At 54.1% G+C, this 17,500-nt stretch overlaps 1 protein-coding gene across 3 annotated transcripts in view; it reads right to left on the bottom strand.

Annotated features, from left to right (window-relative positions):
* Ttbk1 (tau tubulin kinase 1) overlaps positions 1 to 17,189 on the bottom strand; it is a 44,989-nt gene extending 27,800 nt beyond the window's left edge. Inside the window, exons 1-12 of one of the 3 annotated variants that reach the window (NM_001271230.2) lie at positions 16,923 to 17,189; positions 13,706 to 13,867; positions 9,833 to 9,980; positions 9,283 to 9,356; positions 8,982 to 9,122; positions 7,875 to 7,979; positions 7,586 to 7,651; positions 7,080 to 7,172; positions 6,877 to 7,002; positions 4,021 to 4,175; positions 1,838 to 2,069; positions 1,493 to 1,671 (exon numbers count right to left, since the gene is read on the bottom strand). In NM_001271230.2, coding sequence (NP_001258159.1) covers positions 1,493 to 1,671; positions 1,838 to 2,069; positions 4,021 to 4,175; positions 6,877 to 7,002; positions 7,080 to 7,172; positions 7,586 to 7,651; positions 7,875 to 7,979; positions 8,982 to 9,122; positions 9,283 to 9,356; positions 9,833 to 9,980; positions 13,706 to 13,813 — 1,427 coding nt within the window. In that variant the 5' untranslated portion in view covers positions 13,814 to 13,867; positions 16,923 to 17,189. The remainder of the gene's footprint in view (positions 1 to 1,492; positions 1,672 to 1,837; positions 2,070 to 4,020; positions 4,176 to 6,876; positions 7,003 to 7,079; positions 7,173 to 7,585; positions 7,652 to 7,874; positions 7,980 to 8,981; positions 9,123 to 9,282; positions 9,357 to 9,832; positions 9,981 to 13,705; positions 13,868 to 16,922) is intronic. The other 2 variants (XM_039083518.2, XM_039083517.2) reach the window with 2 other exon arrangements.
* Between the last annotated feature and the right edge of the window lie 311 nt (positions 17,190 to 17,500).

The raw sequence follows: 17,500 nt of genomic DNA, 5'->3' as shown, positions 1-17,500 counted from the left end.
GCCGTTCTCAAAAGACCTCGCCCAGCCCGCACGGCAACCATCTAATCCCTTTCTACACCATATTAGTATTGATTTGTTAGTAAGGCTTAAAATAAAATACGGTTGACAGAGGCCGCCCTGGGACTCCCTGTAAATGGCTGGTTACACTTCTTTTCCTAAGGGCACACCTTGTTCTGAGGGACATAAAAGGACAGAAGGTAACAAAACAGGAGGTGAACTATGCACACACATGTCCCTGTGTGTATATGCAGAGAGCTGGGCCACCTCAAGTGCCACCAAGTGCCATCCTACCCCCCTTGCCTGTCTGAGCCTGCTGTGTAGAAACTCTCTTGAGTCTGCCTGTTTCTTCCACTCCTGAAGTGGCGTTCATTGCCCGTGATCCAAACTGACCTGCTCAGCGCTCCTTCTAAGTGGGCAGCTCTTCAAAACTGTCCTGCCTAGAACACTTGCCCCTGGGGCTGGGGATTTAGCTCAGTGGTAGAGCGCTTACCTAGGAAGCGCAAGGCCCTGGGTTCGGTCCCCAGCTCCGAAAAAAAAAAAAAACACTTGCCCCTCTGATCTCCAATCATATCCTTTCCTTCTCCATGTCCAGAACCCTCTGTACTGAGGGACTCCATGCTGCCTGCCATGGATGAAGACAAGGTCCCTGGTGCCTGGCAGGACGCTCAGGTAAGTGAGTGGGAGCTGGTATACACTCGGGGACACAGACTTGTCTTGGGTTTGTCTACCCCCTCCCCCAAACCTGGCACTGTGTTCAATCTAGGACTAAGACACTTTGGGGTAGAGTCTGGGAGAGGGGTCATGGCTGATCATTAGGAAAGACACTGAGTGGATATCAAAAGGGTGCCCTGTTCCTGCAAGCCGAGAGAGAGCCTCTGCTATACTTCCTAGTGCAGACAAGGCCCTGGTCTACTATGGAGCAACGATCCTTGGAGGCTAAGGGACATCAGGGACATTTCATCTTCCAGGTGACCGCCACCTGGTGTCCACCTACCCAAGTGTGACTTGGTCCTACCCCTGCCAGCTCCACTCAACCTATGGCCGACCTCCTAGAGGCCAGTCCCCTAAGCCCTCCCTCTCAGCTGCCTCTCACTAGCCGGGCTCCTCCCGCTCTCAAGTCATTCCATATCCCTTAGACAACCTCCCCAACTTAGCCCACCAGTGGTCCTAAGGGTTAAGACGCCCTCTCTCAGGCTCTCTGCCTGTGGGCCAAAGGAAGCCGCCCACTGCTGCAGCTTCCCAGGCATCTGTGAATTTGTTATCTAGGACCAGGTCCTGGGTCCAGAAACTAATCTGTTGCACTCTTTCCTCTCTGGATGCCCCACCATAGGACAGCACCTGACTCCAGTCTGTGGGGACTCTCCCTCACCATACTTTCTAGGTCCCCTCTAAGCCTCACAGATGACCTTTTACAGAGCAGCAGCCATGCTGGTGAAGGCAGGTGGGGCAAGGCCTTTGACATGTCCCCCTGCACCCCTGGATTCAAACTTACCTCCTCTCCTGAAGTTCTGCCCGCCCATCAGCTGCTGTAGACAGCCTTTCCGACTCTGGGCTATTGACCCTCCGATAGCGTAAAGACCGCACTGGGGTTGTAGGGGAGTCTGGGGGAGCACGCACTGGGGAGCTGGGGACCCCGACTCCTCGACTCTGCTCTTCTTCCACACAGGGTGTCTGTCGAAGAGGGGACGCTGTGAGTTGGGGCTGGCTCTGGGTGAGAGGCTTTCTCAGGGTGAGAGACATGGGGCAGAGGGTGGTAGTTAGGGTGGGTGGGACCCGGAGCTGGGAGCCCTGATGAGGAAGGTCGCCCACGCACGCCCTTCTGCTGGGACGCACTTACTTTGCCAATGTTGATGCGCAGTTTGTTACGGTTGACATCTGTCTCCTCCCACACTTCAGCCTCAGGACCCCCAGGGTGGGGGACAAGGTGGGGACCAGGACCCAAGCCCTCCGGAGGCCTCCCAGGCAGGATTGGGGGTGCATTCTCCTGGTCACTCAGGTGTTCTCCCTGGAGCACATCCTCAGTGTTCTCACGAAGCAGGTCCCCGGGCACAGGTGTCACATTGACCACTCTGGGGACGTCAGGGAGAGTCATGGATAAGGCTTGCAGGGTTAGGTTAGGGTTGGGGGACCCTCCTGGGAGGCCTCTTTTCTCCCTCTCTCCTTTACTCTCTGCTAGCACAGACCCTAGGGACTATCTCCAGAGTGGACACAAAAGAGGCTGATTGCCATTCCTGGTCCACAAGGCCTCTGAGACCAGACCATCCTCAAAGCAGCAGGAAGTGCGAGAAGATGTGGCCAGCAGGGACTGACACACCTCCCACTGAGCCCCACACTTCCAGATCTGTGGGTTTCTCAAGCCCTTGCAGCAGTCCAACATCAGGGCCAGACTTCCTTTAGACCCTGGAACAAGTCTAAAATGACTCCTTTGAATTCTGCTTCTGTAAACCTTTTTAAAGATTTATTTATGTTTTTATGTATGTGAGTGTTTTCCTATATGTAGTACATATGTATGTATGTATGTATGTATGTATGTATGTATGTATGTTTGTATGTGTACCGTGTATGTCTGATGCCTGAACAAAACCCAGAAGAGAGCATCACATTCCCTAGGGCCGGGGTTACAGACAACAGTGAATAACAGTGTAGGTCTGGGAATTGAACCCAGATCCTCTGCAAGATGGCCCATGTTCTTACCTGCTGAGCCACACTCCAGCCCCACTGTTTAACTCCTTAAATGATCTCTTTCCTTTCTGATTTTTGTTTGTTTTTATCTTTGTGATTATGTATACACAAGTGTACAGGACACAGTATGCCCATGGAGGTCAGATGACCCCAGCTGCTGGCTCTCCTCCCTTCAGACTTAGTTCTTTGGGACTGTGTGTGTGTGTGTGTGTGTGTGTGTGTGTGTGTGTGTGTGTGTGCGCGCGCGCGCACATGCGTGTAAATGTACACTTGTGGAGGCTTGAGGTTGATGCAGGGTATCTTCTATGCCCCTTCACCTTGCTTTTGTTTCTGGTCATTTGTTTGCTTTGTGTTTTGAAACGGGATCTCACTATGTAGCCCTGGCTGGTCTGGAACTTGCTCTGTAGACCAGGCTGGCCTCAAACTCCCAGAGATCGGCCTGCCCCTGCCTGCTGAGCACAGGGATCAGAGGGCTACCCCCAGGATCCACCAAGGTAAGGTTCTCTCATGCACCAGGCTAACTGACCTACAAGCTTGCAGGGATCTTTCTGCTTCTGCCTCCCACGTCATCACAGAAACACAAGGATTACAGAGATGCGCTACTGTGTCCCCCTTATGTGGGCTCTGGGGACCCGAACTCAGGACCTTATGCGTGGATAGCAAAAGCTTTACCCATGGAGCCTTATCCCAAGCCCCCTCTTTCTGCTTTTAAAACAAGGTCCCCCTATGTAGCTCACACTGGTTTCAAACTCATGATCCTCCTGCCTTATCTTTCCAAATGCTGGAATTACAGATGTATACCATTGTACCTGGCCTCCCTCAGCACCCTCATCACAAAACTGGGCCACCATAGTATGCCCACAATTTCTGTGGCATCTGCTTCCTAAAGATGGCCCTGGTTTGGGTGGTGTAATGGCTATTCCCGGCTGTCAGGATCCCCTCCACGTGCCTCAGGGGTTCTGAAATTTCTGGTCGCCTGGTTGTAAACATCCCAGCATCCGCTGAGGACCTCCAAAGCCAGGGGTTAACATCTCCCTGAGCTGCCATGGTGTTTAGATGGTGCGAGGCATGTTATATACAATGAGAAGGAGAGACTGTGGGGATCAAGTTGTTTCACCCCAGGGTCTCTTCCTTAATCAAACGCTCTAAATGAAGATGGTGTCCACTCCATGCTCAGATTCAGGGTAGAGCTGTGATGGAATATCTCAAAAATCCAGGACTCCGCTGTCCAGCACAAGGAGGGGACACACCAGTGGGAGGAGAGGGCTGGCTTCTCAGGTGATAGGTAAGGGTCACTGGCCACCCCCCCCCCCACCAAATGCCCCCACTCAGACTCACCCAAACATGGCTGCCGTCTGCCGTGTGTTCTGCTGGGGTGGGGTGGAGGTGCTCGTGGACAGAAGGGCATCAGTGCCTGCCTTCTCCCAGTCAAAGGCCTCATTCTCAGCAATGCCCCGTTCCTTCATGCTGTTCTCAAACACCGACATGATCAACTGCAGGGGGCGGGGAGGGCAGGAGGACAGAAAAGTGACCCCAGGGCTAGCCAGGTGGAAGGGACGATATCTGGGAATGCAGGGGAGGGGGGACTTCCAGCCTAGAGGGGCACTGGAAGGAGAGGAGCACGCTGAATTTAAAGAAAGACATAGCACAAAGCACCATGCAAATTACCATCTTGGATTAAGCTCTGCCAGATGGACCCAAGTCCTCCAAGACCTGTCCCTCGGGAACAGCCTTCAGAGCCTTCTGCCATTTCTGTCATCTCGACAGACACATCAGTAGCCTTGAACCACTGGGGTTTCCTATGGCCTCCCCTCTCCTCGGGCTACTGGCTCTAGTGGGTGCCTCTCCCATTGTCCTCTCCTGACACCTGACTTGCTCGCCCACATGGCTCCGGGCTCATTGCTGGGCACAGAGCATCCATTTTGCAACACTTCCACAGCCCTGCCTACTCTACACTTTGAGCAGTCACTGCAGGACTCAGCGTGTAGGTGGTCATAGCTGTGTGGACCACGACTCCATGACACTGGGCCAGGACAAAGAGTGTGGTATCAGCAGCACCAGCAGCTGGGATGCTGTGTTCAAGAGGTATTAGGTGGGTACAAGACCTCGGAGGAGCCCAGGCCATCCAGCATTGGAGCCCAGGACAGGCACTCTGCTGACAGGACCTGTGATCGACAAGGCCTGATTCCCTACTACTGGGTCTTATCCAGAGCGGCTTCCTGGCAAACAGTAATGGTGTGTCTCCCCATTCTCCAGTGTTGATCAGTCCCACGAGGGGTTGGGATGAAGCCATGGGGAGAGCATTAGACCTGGAGTCAGTTAACTGGTCCCTCACCAGCGTGGTGGATATGAGAGTGGTACCAGGAGAGAGTTGAGAAGTTGGAAAACGGGGTTGGGGATTTAGCTCAGTGGTAGAGCACTTGCGTAGCAAGCAGAAGGCCCTGGGTTCGGTCCCCAGCTCCAAAAAAAAGAATAAAAAAAATAAAATAAAAAAAAAGTTGGAAAACTATCACCTGGCCACGTCACAGCCACTTCAACTGAAGTACAACATTATTCCAGTGTGTGGTAATGGACGCTGGCCTGGTCACATACTCAATGTTACGCACACACAGTTGTGTGAAATACATGATACTATGTTTGATTTGGGGGTAGGTATGTGTGTGTGTGTGTGTGTGTGTGTGTGTGTTATGGAGTGGTGTGTGTGTGTGTGTGTTATGGAGTGGTGTGTGTGTGTGTGTGTGTGTGTGTGTGTGTTGTGGCAGGGTATACCCATGTACAGGTGCCCCTGGGTACCAGAAGATGGTGTCAGGTCCCCTGTAACTGGAGTTACATTTGGCTGTGAAATTCCTGACATGGGTGCTGGGAACTGAATATAGGTGCAAGGGCAGGCAGCATGCACTGTTGGTCACTGAAGCATTTCTCTAGCCCTGATTTTGTTGTCGTTGAGATAGAGTCTCCCTATGTAGCCCAGGCTGCCCTCAAATGCATGGTCCTCCTGCCTCTGCCTCCTGAGTTCTGGCACTGCAGCTGTGTACAACCACATGAGGTAACATTGTTTTTTCAATCACTATTTCAGAGCACACAACCTCTACTTACAAAAAAAAAAAATCTCCTGAGGGTGGTTATGTAGCCCAGTTAGTAGACTGGTGTTTGCCTAGCACTCGGGACGCTCTGGGTCCAATCTCAGGCTATAATCTCTGCACTCAGGACGTGGAGGCAGGAGGATGAGACGTTCAAGGCTACTTCAGCTACAGTCAGTCTGAGGACAGCTGGTCTACATGGGACCCCATCTCAGAACACCAAGAGCAACTGTAACTTGCTCCAGCATGCTGTGCTAGGCCAGGAGAAGCTTGAGTTTGATCTAATCTCCTTTTGTCTGCCACACTGAAGGACAGGGCTGTGAAGGGAGGGCCTGCTCCGGCTCAGGAAGTGAACTCTACAATGGTCATACAGTGACATGGTAAGGACAGATTCCTCCGTCTGTACCTTGTCACCAAGTGCCACATGACTGACTCTGAGCCCTGCCCTGCTGTCTTAGCCACAGTGTCTGACCTCAGTTTCCCATCTGTGAACCAAGAACACTCACCCCAGTGAGCGCTTCCTGCAGACCTCTGCTGCCAAATTATATTATCCTGGTCCCTTTTGTTGTTGTTTTGGGTTTTCGTTTTTGGTTTTTGAAGACAGAGTTTCTCTGTGTAGCCATGGCTGTCCTAGAACTCACTCTGTAGACCAACTGGCTTGGAGCACACAGAGCTGCACCTGTCTCTGCCTCCTGAGTGCTAGGATGAAAGATGAGCCACCCCTACCCCACCCCCACTCCAGCGACATCACGATCCTTAAAGGCATTTTTTTTAAAATTATTATTGGATAGGGTCTCACTATGTCTCAGATGGCCTGAGGCTGTCCTCAAACTCTCAGAGACATCTGGTTGCCCCCCACCCCCAAGTCTAGAAATCAAGGTGTGCATGACCTCACCTTAAAGCTGTGGCCCTGCCTCAGATCCCTATGTTGAAGCTTGAATTTGCTAACACAAGCCCAGCGCTGACACCAGGAAGGTCAGCTCCTGAGAAATTGTAGCAGTGACTACCGTTGGCAAGGGTGTGAACAGGTTGGGACAGTTAGAACACCAAGGACAGACTCAGGGACAATCTTGAAGAATGCCAGGCTGGAGGGGGCAGCCACTGGGGGTCACACCTGGTAGTCGGGCTTGGTGAAGTAGTCGAGGCTGGCGATGTGGTCCAGGAAGAGATGGAACTCGGAAGGCATGTGCTTCAGTAGCATCCGGTGCTCATACTTCTCCTTGATCATCCCTACCTGCTCCTGTAGGGAGAAGGCGAGGGAGATGGAGCCCGGCTGCTCTACCCTCTGCCTCTTCCACCCAGCTGTGGGGACCTCACCTTGTCCTTGATCTTCCTCCAGGGCAGCTGCCCCACAGCAAACTCCACCAGCATGTAGAAGAGGGACCACAGGTCATCATGGCGGCCCATCTCCTGAAAGGTAAGGGGGGAGTCACCTGGAGCTCTCAAGACCTCCCCTGGGATGGCTGGTGGACCCTTTTCTGGGGAACTTCTGTCAGAGAGGCCTGATCATGGGACCCGGGTCTCCCTGAAGCTGTGGCCCATCCTATACCTCAGCGTACACAGGGCACAGTAAAACGTTCTGACTATGTTTTGTCCCCCTTACCCAGGGATTTTCAGTGGGAGGCGAAAAGGTGGAGGCCCAGAGGAGAAGGACATCAGGGACAGCCACTAGTAAGCCTTCTTCTAACTCCAGGCTTCCTCAGCGACGGACTGCAGCCGATGCCCCCATTCTTTCCTCCCCTCCTTGACATGCACAGCTCACTCTATGACGGACTTTTTCTTTCTGCCCTCAGCCCTTAGCTCATGCTATGCTGCCCACTCACCCGATTCTTGTGAGCGTTGACCGACGCGTAGCGGACAGTCCCCCGGAACCCGGCCACATTCCGAGGCTGCAGAGAAGAGACCACACCTGAGCCACGTTGCCAACCCTACTGCCAGCCTAACTGGCCATCTCATTCTGATACCCAGGAGCCCAGGCAGGAGAGCAGGCCAGGCTGACCCCGTCCCCCCAGGGTTGGATGGACCAATACTGAAGAATAAACAGGCCTGCTGAGGTGGCTATGAGGTAAACAGGGAGAGTCCCCCACCATCCGGGTGCCCGGTGGTACTCACAGGCCGGACGTCCCCAGTGGTGTTAGTGTACTGCCGGGCCAGCCCAAAGTCCAACATGTAGCACTTTCTGTAGGTGGAGGGCAGCCGGCCCATGGCAAAGTTGGACTGTGGGAAGACAGCAGCTGTGAGCCGGGGTCCAGACCCCCAAGAGCCACTAAGGAATTGCTATGCCTGTGCTAAGGAACCCCCAGCCCCTGAACTCTCACACGCACCCAGTCACATGAGTATGAACGACTATAGCATCTCGACAACCGAGCCTGTGTGACTACCCTCAACTTAGAAAGAGAAATCGGGTAGCATTCGAGGTTGAGAGGGCATCTCTGAACCACAGAACTGGACAGAACCAGCTTTGAGCTCTGGCCCATCCTGCTGTAAGTCCTCAGCTCCTCAGCAGGCTGTGGGGTTTGGTAAAGCTGCCCTGCATCCTTCCGGCTGTGTTCCCTTGGGCCATTCACCAGTCTTCTCACATTCCTCTTCTTACCCTTTTATTTCTTTATTGTTTTATATCTATCTATCTATCTATCTATCTATCTATCTATCTATCCATCCATCCATCTATTTATTTCTTTTTCAAGACTGGGTTTCTCTACATAACCCTGGCTGGCCTCAAGCTCACTCTGTAGACCAAACTAGCCTCGAATGCATAGAGATCGGCCTGCTTCTGCCTGCTGAGTACTGGGATTAAAGACATGTGGTAGGAGCTGGGGATTTAGCTCAGTGGTAGAGCGCTTGCCTAGGAAGCGCAAGGCCCTGGGTTCGGTCCCCAGCTCGGAAAAAAAGAACCAAAAAAAAAAAAAAAAAAAAAAAAAAGGCATGTGGTAGTCCCATCCCACCCCACCCCCGGGCTTCTTTTTACCCTTTTATATTAAAGGATTTTACTTTGTTTTTCTAGCACCAAGATGCCACAGGAAGTTAGGTGTCCTCTCCTGACCTTGTCACCTCTAGATTGAAGGACTACACAGGGTCAGAGGTGGAGAGCCAGGCACTCTGCCTGGCGTGGCTTGGTGCAAATCAAGAGGTGTTCGAAGCGAAGCGGCTCTCGGGCCTAACCACTGCAGTGGAGAAGCGAGGACCCACAGACCGCGGGAGCGCTCCGGCATTGCTCACCGGCTTGATGTCACGGTGCAGGAAGCCCACGGAGTGAATGGCTTCAATGGACTCCAGAATCTGCTTGCCCAGACGCAGTGTGGTACTCAGTGTGAAAGTGCCCCTTGGCTGGCTGCGGCGCAAGTCAGCCAGGTTCCGACCCTGGGCGGGGTGAGCGGGATATGGTGAGAAGGGGAAGACTCATCCCAGCAACACTGACCTCCCAAGCCTTGCCCCACGCTGTACCCATCCCATCTGGAACCCACCTCCGATGCCCCACCCACACCACCCTCCAGTTCTTGGGTGGACCCCAAGGACCCACCTGGAGCTGCATCACCACATAGTTAAACTTCTCATTCCTGCCACAGCCAATGAACCTGCACACGTGGTCCTTCCCTGGAGGGCACAAACACAGGGGACTCCCCAGTCCCACTCCTTCCTCCTCGCCAGGCGCGCGCTCTCTCTCTCTCTCTCTCTCTCACACACACACACACACACACACACACACACACACTTGTGGCATGTATATACACCACACCCATGCCCACCTAGCTCTTAGGTGGGTTCTGAGAAGCTGAACTTCAGAACTCCTCATGCTTGCAAGGTAAGTGCTTTGTTTGGTCTTGGAGCCATTAGCCATCCCTCTGGCACACTCTGGAGCCACATCCCAGGCCCTGACTCCAGATCCTGTTATAGCCCCTCAGCCCCGCCCATAGCCCCACCTCCTCGCCAATACTCTGGCTCAATTGGCTATGATCGGCTTCACTCTGCCATCACAGCACAGGGCCTCCCTGCATCACTCTCCCGCCTCGGGTTCCGTCTCTCTCATCCTGGCTCCTCCTCCTCCGCACACCCCGGCCCCAGGTTAGTACCTTGAAGCTTTTTGAGCACAGCCACCTCCATCTTGAGGACCTGCTTAGGCTGTTGGGCTGACTCCACCTTCAGGGCCACGTTCTCCCTGGTCAGCAGGTCCATGGCCTCATAGATCTCACCGAAGCCCCCGCCCCCGATCTTTTTCAGCTGTGGATGAGGAGAACGGTGCTCAGGGATCAAGCTGGACAGCTCCTGAACCCTCCCTACCCATTGGCTCTCCACTGATGGGCCCACTCCTCTCCTCTGAAACCGACAGCTCGGCCCAGCACAGATCCCTTGCAACACACAGCTTCGGACAGGTATCTGAACAGGCGCAGAAAATAAGGGACACCTGGCTTTGATCGGGCATGGGGACAGCGCGAATGACACAAGGTTCATCACAGGACAGCCTGCATCTTTTCTTCTCTAGAGGGAGAGCTGGGCCAAGGGTGTAGCTTGGAGGGTGCTTGCTTAGCACGCACGAAGCCCAGGTTCAATCCCCAGCACCATGTCCACCAGGCATGGTGGTAGACACCTATCATTGTCAGTGCTGGGAAGACGGTTGAGGCCAAAAGATCAGAAGTTCAATACTGGCTTCATACCAAGTGCTAGCCTGGGATATTTGAGACCCTGCTTCCAAAGAAAGGAAGGGAGAGAAGAGGATAGGGAGGGACCCATGGGTAAGAACTTAGCAGGTTAAGGTGCTTGCTGCCAAGCCTGGGGTCCTGAGTTCGATTCTCCAGGACCCACATGGCTTTTCAAGTTATCCTCTGACATCCACACACATACCATGACACACATCAATAATGTCAGAAACGATAATAATAAAGGGCATGGGAGAAGCCAGAGCTAGGAGGAGAAGTGACGTTTCCTGATCCAGGGAAGGAGACAAGGAAGGAGGCTAGGAAAGAGCAATGAGAAACGGGGAACCTTCCTACTCTGGATGGAAGCTAACGGAGCAGACCCAGACCCCAGCCTGCCTTCCATGGGTGACAGAAACCTCGCCCTTTTACAGCTCACTGTATGTGAGCACCGAAGACAGGGTAGGTGAGTGAGGGGCTCACAGACATCACCAGTGTCCCAGGCTGCACAGCCCAGTGAGGAAGCTAACCTGATTCCCCACAGTGCACCCAGGGAAAGTCACAAGGCCCGGGGCCTGAAATGCCTTGGCTAGGCCACAGCTAGAAAATAGCCAGGGGTAGAACCTTCTGTGTAGAACCCACGAGGTTGTGGGACATTGTTCACACACAAGCCATCAAAATCCCCGCAGGCAGGACCATCGCCAACGCCTGCCCCCAGCTTCCCACAGCCCAACTTCTCCACCGGCCGACTTCTCCACCAGCCTTTCCACAAACCCAGCCTACTTCTTTCTCCATTGCCACCTCCCTGAGAGCAGGGGTCCAGATGTCTGCACACACCTAGCTTCCTTCCCTTCCACCGCCCTGTGACGAAGAGCAAAGTCTTCCATTGGCCACGGTGGCCCTCACATTTTGGGGATCCACGAAAACACTTTTTTTTTTCAGAGCTGGGGACCGAACCCAGGGCCTTGAGCTTGCTAGGCAAGCGCTCTACCACTGAGCTAAATCCCCAACCCCCCACGAAAACACTTTAACTTGTTTTCAGATCAAAAGACAAAGTCATGAACTTTTAGAAAGAATCCTCAGTCTGTAACATGAATACACCACTCTCCAAACCAATGCAGTCCTGAAATGCCATCTTCAGTGCCCTGATATAGAGGGAGATATCACTGGGGCAAAAGTGTCCAAGGACCCATGAAGGTCACAAGGCAGATCTGTGACATTAGCACCCCCTTAATGGAAGACCTTTCAGAGGCTTTGTGAGCCCCGTTTCTGCTCTCCTTCTGTGTGTTTTAATAATCCCGACGCTGGAAAACCTCCCTAAACCAGAGAAGAAGCTACACCACCAGAGAGCTACAGTCTACTTGGAATGGACACCCTGCTTCTTGGCTCCACTCTGGACAGCCTAGAGTAATCTAAGTCTCCTAAAGGTTTTGAGCCTCCTTTTTTTTCCAGTTTGTTTGTTTGTTTGTTTTTTCCTACTAATAAGAGACAATCAGTTTGGAATGAGTTTTTCAGCCCTGAGGTCCCAATTTTAGGACGGGCTGGTCTGTGTTGATGCCACTGATGGACCAGCTCCTGTCTTCCGATCATGGGAACTTAACGAGTTGGCTAATCACACCTAGGGAGCAGGGGTGTGCTGCTAATTGCTATAGGTACTCCATCAGGTCCTGACATAACCCGCTGAGAGCACTTTTACATCCTCAGAACAAGGAGACACAAAAGGAACAGTAAGATATTACTACTGTCGCTGGCTATGCTGGTTGCAAGAGCCAGCCTCCACCCCATAAACAATGTACCATTTTTAATTTTTTTTTATTTGAAGGACAAAGACATTTTCTTTGCAGTACGCTGACCCTCGTTTCTCCTGGCTGCAGCCCAATCCATGATTCCTGGTTCAGTCAATCCCACCCCTCCCTGAAAATGACCTCATAGGACACCTAGTCTCCCCAATCCTTCAGGGGAACAGACAGGAGCTGGTCATGAGGAAAGTCCAGGTCTGACATACATGCGCCCCTTCCCTCCAACTCCCTCTGCTAATTCCTTCACAAAGCACAAGGTCTTAGTCTAAACTCGGAGTGTGTGAGAGCAGTCCTTTTTCTTGCCTTTCAGAACAAATGCTATTCATCTCCCATCTGCCAGACACGGAGCTCCTGTGCCAGGGGCCTGGGGGTCTTGAAGCAGCGCTGCTTATTTTGCCAGACACCCCTTCCTTTTATGGCTGCCCTGGCTCCTCCTGCATTTCTGTCCCGCTACTCTCTCACTCTTTCTCTCAGGATGCTCCCCCTTCAGGGCCCCTAAGAGTCTCCTCTTTAACCCCCACTCCCAATTCTGGAAAATGCTACCACTTTGCCTCTCTCCCTGGACCTCTAAGGGACCTACGCAGCCCAGTCGGATGACTGTTGCCATGGAGATCTGCCTGCACCCAGGCCCCACCCTCCTCTCCAATCCAGCACCCTTAGAGAGCTGAGCCTCACCACATCAAAGCACGAGGACGCGCACACGCTAACACCACGACTGCACACGGTGAAAATCTGACCTCTGTGGTTCTTTCTTCCCCTCTGGATCCCCATTTCTGTGCAGACCCACAGTCCCACACACTTTTCCCACACTATACTATCCCGCATTATCCCACCATGCAATAAAGAGGACAACAGGGTTCTCTGAAGCGATGAGGTTTGGACGGAGGCTGACTGACAGTAAATCAGGTTCCCTAGACACAACCACCGCTCCAGCCCCCTCCCATCCATCCTCCCCCAACGAAAAGACTTGGACTACAACTCCCAACAGGCCAAGGAGCCTGAAGTCCTGAGTTAAAGAAACAAGGCACACTGGGAGATGGAGTCTCAGCGTGTTGCACCTGCCGCAGGAACCCGGGAAGGGAGGAGGGTGGATGGAGAAGATGGAGTGCGGATGCGGTGGGAGCAGCCGGCAGGGCATCTTTCCCCAGACCCAAGCCTTTCCGTCCTCTGCGGAAGCCGAGGAACACATGCTCACTCAATGTCCTTCCCCAAGCAAGGTGCGGCAAAGAAGGAGCCCCTTCCCCCAACGCCCTCCTCCGCACCCGGGGCTCTGCAGGAGTTGTTCAGCCTGGTCTGGACCAGCGCGACCTAGCCGGGGGGAAGGGGTGAGAGGGAGCTGGGTTGGAGAAAGGGTAATGGGAGAATATGTGGGCAAAAATAACCTTTAAGCAACATACAGATAAGCTTGGGGACACCTTCCACTTGTGGTAGGGGCTCCAAGGGCACCAGTCTTAGAGTCTCCAGATCTCTTTTCCCTTCCCAGACCCCTCCCTCTGCCCACTAGGTCACTCACCACCTTCCAGCGATCTTTGACCACGTAGTTGGCCGGCAGGATGTCGGCCTGCTCCCCTCCCCCACTCATGTTGGTTTCGTCTTTAAGAGCAGCCGCTAGGCACTGCATCCGCCAGCCGGAGGGAGGGGTGCCCGCAGGGCCTGCCCTTGGGGGGCCATCTACCTGAGGGAGTGAGGAGGGGTAGTGAACAGCCTGGCTGCCACCCTAGACCACCCGACAGTTCAGAAGGGAACCCCATCCTGCTGGTGGGTACCCTTCCCAAGCCCACTGAGCAGATGCTCCAGGAGTTACTGGGGGAAAATACTCCTGGCAATGGAGGTCAGTGAAAGAGAGAGTTATAAACCACAACAGGAGGAACGAAAAGTCAGCAGCAGGACACACACGATGAAAATGGGAGAGGGCAGTGATATGTGAATGAGCCAATGTGGGAACCGAGTACCATAGACATCCCAAACTAATGAGGGGAGATGTGTTAGCCAGCCGGCCTCCTAGCCTGAGTCACTCTACCTGCTGAGTAGGGCAAGCCGTGGGATACCCCACATCAGAGTGGCCAGCCAGCCAACCAGAGCGATGTGACCATGAAGAAAAAGGATGACACGCACACGCACGGTAGCCCCTAGAGGGTGGTGTGGAGGCAGATGTCCTGGTGAGAGGCACACACTGCACTTGGTGGGGGCTGACCCCCACTGGCTACCATAAGACTGGGGAAGCCAGGATGTGTGCTGACCGTGAACACAAGACCATAGACTCAAGCTGTGGGTTTCAGAGGGGTGGAATTCCAGTGGCTACTCCAGAACGGCCAAGGTAGACTGGACTGGGGAAGAGCAGAGTAGTGGGTGCTGTCTACTGGAAGGCAGACTCTTCCCTTACCATGAGTCTGGGAAGGCAGGGGTGGGGAAGCCCCTTTGGCAGCTCCTTCTAGGTCTATTAGGAGTCAGCCAGAAGGAATGCAGCTTCTACTGTGCTTAGGTGGATGAAGTTGAGCACTGGAGACAGTATCCCAACCCTGAGCACCTCTAAGACACAAGTTTTCCAAAAGAAGTGTGTGTGTGTGTGTGTGTGTGTGTGTGTGTGTGTGTGCCTGTGTTTGTGAACCCCTCCATATGAGTGTATGTTAGCGTGCACTCGTGTGGGGAAAGGACCAAAAAAGATGGATTTCTGGTATTTCTGCCGAGCCAACTCAGGGTTTGGAACCAGCATCCTTTCTTTCCACTAGAAATGCTTTATGTGCCCTCTGCCCAACTCAAGCCATGACCCTGGAGAGCCGCACACTGAATGAAGGAAGTCATTCAGGCTGGGGACTGGGTATAGGAAAGGAGGAAGGGGGTGGGACGGCCATGAGCCTGACTCTCCTTGGGATGGCTAACCTCTCAAGACTTGTAGCTAGACATCCTGATGAGGGAAGGGAGGGTTGGGAGGGCACTGAAACAGCCTTTACCAGATCCAGGGTACCACAGGGTACCCCAGTATCTCCATGAGGAAAGACCCTGTTACTCATGAAATGACTGAACTGAATCTTTCCCTCCAATCCTTACAATGCCAGGGCTTTGGGGTGGCAGAAGTTTGGAAGGCGGTAGAGCCATGAGGAAGATGGAAAGAGATGGAGTGGGGCTCTGGAATATAGGTCGGGGACCAGACAGAGGCCGCTGGCCATGGTACCACACACGTCCCAGCACTCTGCAAGTGGAGGCAGAATGATGGGGGACTCAAGACTAGCCTTGGCTACACAGCAAGTTCAAGGCCAGCCTGGTCTACAAGATACCCTGACTAAAAACAAGATAAAAAAAATACATAAGCAAAAAAGATTGGAGAAGCAATGGGACTTGTAGCTTTGTCTGTAGTGGACAAGAGGCCCTGGATTCCAGACCCAGCACAGCGAGGGAGGAAAAAGTTAGATTCCGGCTGGGGAGGAAGCTCGGTGGTTGAAGACACATGGAACATGTTCAAGGCCCCAGTTTCAACTCCCAACATCATTTTAAAAAATTAATAAGAAAGAGGGCTGGGGGCCTGCCAGGACCATTCTGTGGGAATAGGCCCATGCCATCCATTCTGAGAACCTGGGTTCAATTCCCGAGGGGAAACAGCTCCTGTAACCTGTCCTCTGACCTCCTCATGGGCACCATAGCATGCGTATACCCTCTACGCACAAAATAAATAAAGAGTGATCAAAAGAGGGGGATTGAGATATAGCTCACTAGGAGAGCACTTGCCCACAAGAAGAACAAGACCCTACATTAGGTCCCCAGTACTGAGAAGAAGAAAAGTGGAGAAACCTGGGTGGGCTTCTGAGTCCTGCACAGTGTGGTCTGCAGGTGATGGGGGAATTTGTGCGCTGCTCACACTATGTACACGGGAAAAATCTTAAAGGAGTGGGTGAGGAGAGACAGGGAGGACCCAGCCATGCTGTCCACCTCCCCTCCCAGAGGATGCTTCCGAGAAGCCCACTTAGCCCAGATTGGGTGACAAGCTTGGCTGACCAGCTACCCTCTCAGGCCCCTTTGTGTGTGTGTGTGTGTGTGTGTGTGTGTGTGTGTGTGTGTGTGTGTGTGTGTAGGCATGGCTGTATGCATGTGCATCCATGAGAATGTGGGCCAAGTGGTGAGAACAAGCTAAGTGCTTATGGTGGTTTGGGAGCAGAAGAGTTGATGTGTGGCTATTCAAGGCATGAGGCCGGTATGTGTGGGAATCTCAGAGGCCAGGTAAGGAGAGGTGAAGCCACGAGGAGCAGGAGAAAAGAGGTCTGGAGAAGAGTGTAGTGAGCACGGAAAGTCGGGGTGACAGGATGAGGGGAGGAGGGGGTAGGTAAGTAAGACAAGAGACTGGCGGAGATCATGGTGGCAGGGACGGAGTGACAGGACCACGGGAGGGGCTTCTGGGGACAGCTAGGAAGTAAAAAGGGAGGCTGGTAGGAAGAAGGGAGGGACAGGATGGAAGAGAGGGTCTGAAGGCATCTGGACGACCTGTCAGAGGTGACAGGAGGGAAATCACAGGGACGAGGGTCGCGGGGCTGGGGAGGGTGGGTCTGTGCGGGGGCTGGGAGCAGCTCCAGGCCTCAGGCTGTGGCCCAGGCTGTGTAGGCCAGCGTCCCGGCTCCTAGCGGCGGCGGCGACGACCGCTGCGGGACAGGAGCCGAGCCCTGGGAGGCGAGCCGGGCGGGAGGCCTGATGTACCCCAGGAGGGACCCCCGGCCCACCCTCCCGGCCCCGCCCCGCCTCACCTGCTCGGTGTCCGCTGCGGCTGCGGCTGCGGCTGCGGCGGCGGCGGTGAAGGCAGCGGCGCGGGGCGGCGCATCCCCCGGGGCCGGGGCGGGGCGGGGGCGGCTCAGTGCGGCGCTGGGCGGCCCGCTCCCTCCGGCGGCGGCGGCGGTGGCGGCGGCGGCGGCCTCCCGACCCCGACCATCCCGGCCCGGCCCGACCCGGCCCCGATCCTCCTCGGGCGACGGCGGCAGCGGCAGCGGAGTGGGGAGCTGCCCACAATGCACTGCGCCGCCAGCATCAGCACCAGCCCTGACATCACCGCCCCACCGCCCTGGCCCTTACATCACTGCCGTTTTTTCTGACATCACGTTCCACTTTGCCCCCCTAGACCCTGCCCGGGGAACTCCCGTATGGTCTCGTTACGCTCCCAGGTTCTCTTAACTCATCTATGCTGTTCACTGAACACAGGCTTCTTCCTTACCTGTTCCCATCACCTTTTATCATCCCCACTTCCTAGAATATCCCCTTTACCCCTCGTCTGACCCCATTGGCCTCACCTCACCCCCACCCCCACCCCCCATTCCATCCTCCACACAGC

Source organism: Rattus norvegicus, chromosome 9, assembly GCF_036323735.1.
Source record: "Rattus norvegicus strain BN/NHsdMcwi chromosome 9, GRCr8, whole genome shotgun sequence".
NCBI lineage: Eukaryota > Metazoa > Chordata > Mammalia > Rodentia > Muridae > Rattus > Rattus norvegicus.
Note: the sequence above shows the minus strand (reverse complement) of the source record. Positions and strands in the feature narration are given on the sequence as shown.